General features: G+C 36.8%; 1 protein-coding gene across 1 annotated transcript; it reads left to right on the forward strand.

Moving 5' to 3' along the window:
• Nucleotides 1-8,022: 8,022 nt before the first annotated feature.
• On the forward strand, nucleotides 8,023-9,495 carry LOC104440194. Its single transcript, XM_039309872.1, has 2 exons — nucleotides 8,023-8,346; nucleotides 8,875-9,495. Exons 1-2 carry the CDS (start codon nucleotides 8,023-8,025, stop codon nucleotides 9,493-9,495), a joined length of 945 nt encoding a protein of 314 aa, XP_039165806.1.
• The last annotated feature ends 838 nt before the right edge of the window (nucleotides 9,496-10,333 follow it).

Raw genomic sequence — 10,333 nt, forward strand, 5'->3', positions numbered from 1 at the left:
TGGCTAGAAAAAAAGGGGGAAAAAGTATGCGAAAGACTAAGTGCTTACTCTTTCTCCTATAGATATTGAAAATGTTTGTGTAAGCATTGGATCAGCTCCTTTTACATCCAGAGGTGCTTCAGGTGCGTTATCCCTCGAAAGAGTTATTTCATAGTGAAATCTCAATCTTCATGAAATTGTTCTTTTCTGACACTTCTCAATATCCGCAAGGAAAAAGTATTGACAAAATGGCCTGAAATTTTTGGATCTATTGCAGAAATATCGAAAGAGGAAGTGGATGGACACTATTACCGACCATTGTTGCAATCTGCATTGAAGGGTGATTGGAAATCTGCTAAAAGATTTCTCGAACGAGATTCCGCTTCAAAGACGGCCAAAATAACAAGCAGATCAGAAACAGTGCTTCACAGAGCCACTTCGAGTGCGCAGGACCAATTTTTCGAGAACCTGGTTGAGCTCTATTCTTCGGACACGGAAGCACTTGAAATGGTTGATTGTGATGGCCGCACAGCGCTCCACGTTGCTGTCCTGCGTGGAAGGATAAGGATGGTCAAGGCATTAGTTAGAAGTAATCCTAAGTTGACGCAACTTGCGGATAATGAAGGACGTGTTCCTTTGGAAATATCTGCTCTGGAAGCTTCTATGCATAAGGAGATCACCTGGTTCCTGGCGAAAAATACGACAGACGATGAGCCAAGTCATCCCTTCAGCAATCCCGATGCAATTGACACATTTATAGATCTCACCAACGCTGGTCATCATGGTAAGATCATCATGACCATTTATCTCAATTCCATCTATTTTTAGCTTCGTTCTAGACTGGCTTAGTTTCCTGATCAACTTTGCTGGTGAATGCCAATAGATATTACCCTTTATCTAGTCGGGCGGTACCCTCACATTTTGACCATGAAAAGTACAAAGAGCGAGCATGGAAGCGTTAATATACTGTGGGCGTTGGCGATGACGGAATCCCACTTTCGCAGCGGAACCAGGCTCAGTGTTGTGGAAGCATTGATATACCGATGTCCGTACTTTCTGCACTCGCATTCATTACTGATTCCCTTCAAAAAGATCATACCTGGGTCATCACCTGCTCTTTTGTTTCTGAACTAAAGGTATTCCGGTGGATTTGAACTACAAACCAACAGATAAAAATTCGGATCCGGGTGGGTATGCATATTTGCTGTTGGGCATTATTTTAGGACCTTTCATGATTTTTAGCTTTTAGTCATTAGACTGATTCCCTCCGTACTAGCAAAAGAAACCAGAAATGATTGTTTCTTTAGGATGTATTCTGGTTCCTTATCGTACCTTTACTTGAACAATGGCATGAAGTTGAACCATCAATCAGTTATCCTGAGGACCACATATGATTCAACCAAGTGCGTAAGTATCGTATGACTTAATTGACTGGACAATGTAACGAATGAATTACGAGGTCTTACAATGATTTCATTCCAGTGACCGGATTTTCTTTGCAACTTGATTGTAGGGCTTCAATGTCTTATAAGGTCACTTTGGAATACCGTCAAAATTGTAGGTATGCTTCCATTTTATCAAGATACCATCTCTATATTTGTCCCTCTCTCTCCAACTAAAAGTCTATGGCTTGTTTGTTTTGACTTCTTTTATAAGTAGAAAAAAGCTCCTACTTAGTTCTTTGCCAAAAAAATAAAATAAATCCTTTACTATAATTTGGAAAATAATTTGTGTTAGGCCCACTGCATGTCTCAGAGAACTGTTACACATTAATCATTGAATGAGTAACATATATATTTTGAGTTAGTTTTGTAATTTAGTTTTTCCATGTATCAACCATCCAATAATAAATGTGTAACTTATTCTCTACACCGTCGATGGATCTAATAAAACCTTTAAAAAAATTATTCAACCTCAAACAAAATTATATATGATTTTCCTTGTTAATACTTTTGTACTTTGAAAGATTTTAGATATTCATCAAATACTAATTGCAAGAGTGGCAAAATTGTAAAAAAAGAAAAAAGAAAAAAAGAAGTGAAGAAATACGTGGCTATGACATATCAAAGAAATTTTTTTAAAAAAAAATGATCGCTTATGTTGCAAATTAAAATGAATGAATGAATGAAAAATATTTTTATCATTCATGAAAATGTTCAGATATAACTTATCCTTGATAAAGAAAACATTTTCCAGTGACTAAATATTTCAAACAATACGAGGGATCAATTTTAGGAAAATCTTTTCAAACCATTCATTTTTCACAAAACAAACATAATTTAAATATTATTTTCTTTGAGTGCTACTTCATCTCAATACAACACGAAATAATATGTTGAGAGGGTGCAGAAATTGGGCATGAGATCGGAGGCAAGCCCCTCACGTTATTGATTTTGTTAGAGACAGATAGAATGGAGAAAGAATTTTTTTTTTTTTTTTGCTGCATAAATAACAATTCAAGGGATTGTACGATGAATATGATCTTTTTTGTTACTAGTTGCTACGTGTATTTGAATAATATTATCTAAGTTAATCTGATATATGTAAAGACTACTGTGATTTACTTTAGCTTGATAATCGTCATTAGTGTGGTTATTTTCAGAGTTGTTCTATCGGGTTATCTCATATAATTATATTCTCTTTATTATGATTAACATTATAAAGCCTCGTTTGAACTTCAAAGAAGATTGCTTTCTTCAGTTACCTTCTAATCACTTCTACTATATATATATATATTCATCCAGACTTGATATAAGCCTTTTCTTGGAAAATTCCAAAAATGATTTTATACCTTTTTGTTTTTACTTTGCATCAGCAATTACTTAAACATCCACTTTGAAATTGAGGACTGAATCCCAAAGGTGTAAAAGAACTGAGGAATTTTGAATGAGAATTCTGTCCTTCATTACCACAGAAACGTAACATATATACAAGAAGATACAGCTATCAAATAATCTCCTAATTAGGCTAAATTACCAAAAATACAAAGACAACACAATAAATGAATAAAAAGATATGCACACAAAACTTCCTAAGTAAACGGCCTAAATAAAAGCAAATCACCGCTGCCTTTCTTCCAATATATTTGCCTTTCCAATACCCCCTTTAAGTTGGAGCATGGAGATCTCGAATGCCCAACTTGCGAAGAAGAAAGTTAAATTGATCCTTCCCCAACGCTCTGTGAAGATATCAGCTAGCTACATTGAACTACATACATAATCTATTTGAATGTTACCATTAAGTATCTCATTACAAATAAAATGACAATCTACTTCAATATGCTTAGTACACTCATGATAAACAGGATTAGCAGCTATATGTAAAGCTGCCTGACTGTCGCAATACAAGTGCATAGGTTGAGAATGTGCCACACCAAGAGAATCCAATAATCCTTTGAACCACTTAAGTTCACAAACTGTAGTACTCATAGACCTATATTCAGCTTCAGCGGATGAGCAAGACACTGTCTATTGCTTCTTAGTCTTCCACGAGATAGGCAATTCTCCCAAAAGAACAAAGTAACCAGTCAAAAATCGTCTCATCAAAGGACAACTAGCCCAATCAGAATCACAGTAAACAGACAATTTGAGGTCACAATTGGCACGCAACATAATACCCTGACCTGGATTTCCTTTCAAATAACGCAGAACTCTCACAGCTGCCTTCCAGTGAGCTTTCTTTGGCCGCTGCATGAACTGTGGAAGAATATGCACACAGTAAGACAATTCCGGTCGAGTTATTGTTAGATAAGTAAGCCGACCCACTAGGCGCCTATACTGAGTAGGGTTGTCTACATCATCACTCTCAATAAGAGCCAGCTTGTGATTTTGTTCAGGAGGAGTTTTAGCTAGCTTGGAACCTAGCAATCCGACCTCAAAAATCATATCCAACACATACTTACGTTGACATAAGAAAATACCATATGAGTTTCTCGCCACTTCAATCCCCAAGAAAAATTTCAGCTTCCCCAAATCTTTCATATGAAAACGATGACTTAAATAGTTCTTGAACTTTTGCACAGCGGAAATATCATTACCGGAGATAATGAGATCATCAACATAAATAAGCACATTCAATTGAGCAGTCCCAACTCGAAAAGTGAACAAGGAGTAATCTGAATATGATTGTTGAAATCCATAAGCTTTCAAAGATGCAGCCAATTTTGCAAACCAACATCTAGGTGCTTGCCGCAAACCTTATAGAGATTTCCGAAGTCTACATACCTTCCCTGATGATTGAGAGGCAAATCCAGGCGGCATCTTCATGTAAACCTCTTCCTCTAAATCACCATGTAAGAAAGCATTTTGAATGTCCATCTAATGAAGTTCCCAATTCTTTGCAGTTGCAATGGCAAGAAAGGTGCGTACAGTGCACATTTTTGCCATAGGAGCAAAAGTCTCTTGATAATCTATGCCTTCAACTTGTTTATTTCCTAGTATCACCAACTGCGCTTTGTATCGTTCAACGCTTCCATCATAATTGTACTTAATTTTATACACCCATTTGCTCCCAATTGCTTTCTTCCCAGACGGCAAATTTTTTATTGTCCATGTGCCACTATCTTCTAAAGCTTGTATTTCTTTATTCATGGCCTCTCTCCACTGTTCATCTTTAATTGCTTCCGCATAAGAGTTTGGTTCATGTCCTGCAGTAATTGCTGCCAAGAAACACCAGTGTTGTGCAGAAATTTTTTCATAACTCACATAATGTGCTATAGAATAAGGCGTACCCGAGGAATCGGATTGGGCAGATGAGCATGTCAAGGGGCTTATTCTGATGGCGTTTGTCACATAATCTTTCAAATGAATAGGCGGTTGCTTGATCCTTTGTCCCCTGCCTAGCTGCTCTTCGACAACTTCACTTCTTTACATGTCCTCATTGTTTGTGTGGATCAATTCCTCCATTTCATGATTCATCTCATTTTCTCTATCTACACGTTCGGCGTGCTCCTCTCTCAAGTCACTTTCTAAATCATTAACTTCATCACCCAACTCCATAACTCTATTTTTAATGAGTCCATCACTTACAGTTTTCTCATTAGCATATGGAAATTTTGTTTCAGCAAACATTACAGCTCTTGATACAAAGTATTCACCAGCTTCTAAATCATACAATCTCCACCCCGTTCTTTCCCAACGGATAACCAACAAAAACACACCGACGACTTCTACTAACAAATTTATCATTATCCCGATTCTGATTATGCGCATAGCACAAACAACCAAAAATCCGAATATGTTTGTAAGAAGGAGGTTAGCCAAAATAATCTCATATGGGGTTTTACCCTTCAATAATATAGATAGTGTCCTGTTTATCAAATACCCAGCTACGAGTACACATTCTCCCCAAAATTCTATGGGTAAATTTGCTTGGAAACGCAAAGCTCGTGCAACATTAAGGATATGGCGATGCTTTCTTTCCACTTGGCCATTTTGTTGAGGTGTTCCAACACAAGAAGTCTAATGCAAAATCCCATGTTCATCAAAATATTTTTCAAACACAAAAATTCACTTCTGTTATCACTTCTAACAATTTTCACATTTTTCTCGAATTGACATCTAACCATCGCAATAAACTTCCTAAGAACACAAGCCACTTTTTTTTTTTCCATTCAGCAAATATATCCACACAACACGAGAGTAATTATCAACAATTGTCAAGAAATAAATTGCTCCACATGAAGCTAGAACTCTATAAGGTTCCCACAAATCACAATGTATCAATTCAAAACAATATTTAGCTTTATTGTCACTAGAAAAGAAGATCTCTCTTGTTTGTTTTGCTCTAAAACAAACCTCACAAGTTTTATTGGTTTTCCTAACCATTCGCAAATTTTCCGGAATTAACTCCACCACCTTAGAAAAAGGATGACCCATTCTTTTATGCCAAAGCTCAAAGGATTCCATATCAACCACCGTGCAAGCATGTACTGAAGTCACTCCCTTGAGAAAGTAAAGTCCCTCATGTAGCTCACCCGCTCCAATTAGATTCCTCAAATTTAGGTCCTATATAGCACATATTTTGTTAGTGAGTTGAATAACCAAATTTGAATCATTAAGAAGTTGTGATACAGAAATCAGATTGCATTTCAAATTTGGCACAAAGAGAACTCGTCACAATTTCAAGTCTCCTCCAAGCAACACAGTTCCTTCTTTCATTGCCATGGTCTTTTCTCCATCAGGTAACTCGATTGAGCATGGCACAATATCACACAATTCTCTCAAAAATGCCAACATTCCTGTCATATGGTGGGAAGCTCCTGTGTCAATAATCCAAGGAAAAATACTCTGTTTACCTGTCAGCCTCTCATGGCCACCATTCTGATGAGAACTTAACATTCCCAATAAAGTTGCCCACTGCTCATCATTCAATCCACTAAGACCCTTTTGATCTAAATCCGTCACAACTCCTTGCCCACCATCAACTTCAGTTGCCTGTGAGACGTTGGCACGAGCACCTCCTCCGTTGTTACATCCACCTCTATTATTACGCTTTTGACCACTACTTTGTCCAGCAAAGGTTCCACGTGGTCTATTACCCCACCATTCTGGATATCCTATTAGCTGGAAACAACTTTCAGCATCATGTCCCTCTCGGTTGCAATTAAAACAAAACGGGATTTTATCTTTTCCCCCCCTTGAATTTTGACCACCTGCCCAGATTGCAAAACTCATGGGATTGCCTCTTTCATCCTTAGTTTGTGTCATAGTTCGCACTCGCTCTTGTTGAACAACCATAGCATAGACACGATTCATATTAGGCAAAGGTTCAGTGCTCAAAATATTAGCGCGCACTGTTCCATATCCTTCTTCATCTAAGCCCATCAAAAATTGATGAACTCTCTCTTCTTCATGCTTTCTTTCCAATTCAATGGTAAAATTGCATCTGCAACCTATACAAACACACACTAGTATCTGATCATAGTTATTTATTTCATCCCACAAGATTTTGAGTTTATCGAAATAGGACACAATGGGTTGACCATTCTGCCTACAATTGGCCAAATTCGATCTCGGTTGCTGCATCCGTGGACCATTCCCAATTGAGAATCTCTGTTTGATATCCTCCCACAGATCTTTCGCGTTCTCCATATGAGAGATAGTCGAGCGAAGTGTCGGTTCAATGGTATTAAACACCCAAGAAACCAACATGGAATTAACTATCCACCAATCTTCAAGTTCTAGCGAATCATCTGCTGGTTGCTTGACAGATCCATCAATAAAACCATATTTCTTCTTGGCTCGTAATGCAGTCCGCATAGCTCGCGCCCATTCTTCATAATTCTCGCCCTTCAACTGAACTTGGGTAATCAGGTTACCCGGGTTGTCATTCGAATTTAGTGTGTAAGGGCTAAAGGTTTTCTTGTCCGTTCCAGAACTCTCCTCACTTTTTTTATTCCATCAATCACGGCTCTGATACCATGTAAAAGAATTGAGGAATTTTGAAATGAGAATTCTGTCCTTCCTTACCACAGAAACGTAACATATATACAAAAAGATACAGCTATCAAACAATCTTCTAATTAGGCTAAACTACCAAAAATACAAGGACAACGCAATAAATGAATAAAAAGATATGCACACAAAACTTCCTAAGTAAACGGCCTAAATAAAAGCATATCATAGCTGCCTTTCTTCCAATATATTTGCCTTTCCAATAGGAGAAAAATAAAATCAAAATAGCTTGCCTAAAAGATTAAAAAAGAAAAGAAAAGAATGAGATCGTTTTCCCAATCACCCGGCAACCCAAGCTCTAAATAAGGGAAATTATGACAATTAGTAAACTGTCGTTAGATGCAATTTGGTGTCTAAAAAAAAATTTGGGACCCAGAGCTGGAGAACTTTTTTCCTAATCCAATGGCCGCCCCTTCGTTTTTCATTTTCATTTTCTTTCTTTTTTGTTGACATTTTGTAGTTCCTACGATCAAGAGAGTTCACGAGGTGAAGATGAGACACAAGAGAGCAGTCGAGTTGGCAAAACAAGTTTGCATGGCCATGCGTTGCATGAAGACAACTGAGATCGCTGATTTTTTTCCGAGGGGGGATGGGGGCGGACGCGCTGGATCAAGCTACAGCCAAGGGAATCAGTGAAATCGTGAAGCTATGTATTCAATTTTTTCCGGAACTTTTTCGGATTTCGCCTTCTTGTAAGAGTTTGATGACTCGTGCGATCGAGTATCGCCAAGAAAGGATTCTCAGACTCTTTTTCAAGTTAAGCTCGACCACTGAGTTGTCATTATTCCTGGGGCCTACACGACGAGATTCATCAGATATGATGGCTGCAGCAGCATCGTACCCTAGTTTTGATGCTATGACTAACGTGGCCGGAGCAGCTTTTCAAATGCAAAGAGAAATCCAATGGTACGAGGTAAGTATCTTTCATGTCATATATTTAATAACAATGCTTAGATGATAATTATCAGAGTCACGTTTTTTTTCACTCATATTTTGATTAAGACATTCCTTTTTTAAATTGTCGGAGCAAAATATCCCCCTCTTCAATGTAATGTTTCTTTCCCTTCAATCTAATTACACCTTTTTCACTTTCAGACTCATATTAAAATATTTTAGAAGAAAATTTTAAGTATATTCTAAAATTTTGATCCTCTTGTTATAAGATTGAATCTATTATCAATATTAATTACTCTCCTCATGGTAAAAGTAGTATAGTAAGGAGTTTTCTTCTTTTTTTTCTTTCCTTTTTGTGCTTATCTATTGTTTCGGCATGATCTAGATATAAACATGTGACTTGACCTTTAAGCAATTTCGTATCAAGTGTTGGTTAAGTCATAATCTCCTTGATAAATTCCCTTGTTTGTTTTTTTTGAAAATTTTCAATACTTTATCCACTTACCGAAACTCATCCGAAACTCCTATTTGTGAGTTATATGCATAGGCTGTGCAAAGCTGGGTTACGCCTAGGATGAGAACTGCCTACTTCTGGGATAACACTGAGGGGAGGACGAAAACATATTGGACTAAATTCATGGAGAACCACAAAAACTTGCTTGAGAATGGAGGGAAATGGGTAAAGGACATAGCAAATTCATGTATGCTCGTCTCAACTCTAATTGTCAAAGTATTGTTCACTGCTGCATTCACTATACCTGGAGGCAATGACAGCAATACTGGAGTACCCTTGTTGTTAGGACAAGACTCTCTCTTGGTTTTCGCAATTTCGGATTCGTTAGGTTTGGTCTCCTTTGTGACGGCTATCTTGCTATTTCTAGCCATCTTAACTTCGCAGTATGAGACACAAGATTTTCTCTACTCTTTGCCTAAGAAGATCATTATGGGCCATGTTTTTCTCTTCCTCTCCTTGGCTTTCATGCTGGTGGCCTTCGAGGCAACTCTCACAATTTTGCTGGATAAGAGACTAGGGTGGATTCTCATTCCCATAATTTTGCTGACCCCTATCCCCGTGGCTTTATTCTTAGTACTACAACTTCCCTTGCTATATCAAATGATTATATCCACTTATGGAAGGAGCATCCTTCGTCCCGAGAGAATTTGGTAGTGAGGTGTAATTATTGGACGTGATCATGTGATTGACAAATTTGATTTGAGGGTTTATGTCTTCATTATAATTGGTTGTTTAGAGTGGGGCCAATGCGATACTGAATGTATTTCCTCAAAGTATTTGAACAACTACTATGCATTATGTTTCCTACCTTGTTACCAAAGAATCATCTATAGAATGAAATGATCAATTTAAAATTTCAGCTTATAGATACTTCAAAATTGAATCTTCATATGCATAAACATTTTTTTATTTTTAATTCAATAACAAAATATGCTCAATCTTGGAATATAACTTTTTAATAATTAGTTCTTTTTAAACTTTTGTTTTAGAATTTAGATGCAGAAATTTTTTCTATCAGCTTAAACGTCCAGCTTCTAGGTATTTCAAAACATAATCTATATAAACAATTATCTTCAATGTCTATTACCAATATATGCGCGATCATGTAATATAGCTTTCATAATGGAATGAGAGATGAAAAATTAGTTATAGATAAAACATATACACATTTTCAGTGATAAGAATGATACCAAATGTAGACTTTATCCTTGTGAACTATCAAGTAATTGGAATCGTACCAGTTATAATATTTTGTTTGTACTAAGGGTTTTGCTAGCATAATAATTTGTAGGTTACTATGAGAATAATAATTTATTATAAGTCACAAATTCTTGAAGGAGTAAGTTCCGCAATAATTTATAGTTATTTGTAATTTGATTTTTTGTGGTCCATAGGCTATTATTCTCACCATAGATTAAGAATTATCACTCAATCAGTTATCTTGTATTAATTGTGAAATAGATGGAATAAAACCTACTGTGAATCTTTCTCC

Source organism: Eucalyptus grandis, chromosome 3 (assembly GCF_016545825.1).
Source record: "Eucalyptus grandis isolate ANBG69807.140 chromosome 3, ASM1654582v1, whole genome shotgun sequence".
Taxonomy (NCBI): Eukaryota; Viridiplantae; Streptophyta; class Magnoliopsida; order Myrtales; family Myrtaceae; genus Eucalyptus; species Eucalyptus grandis.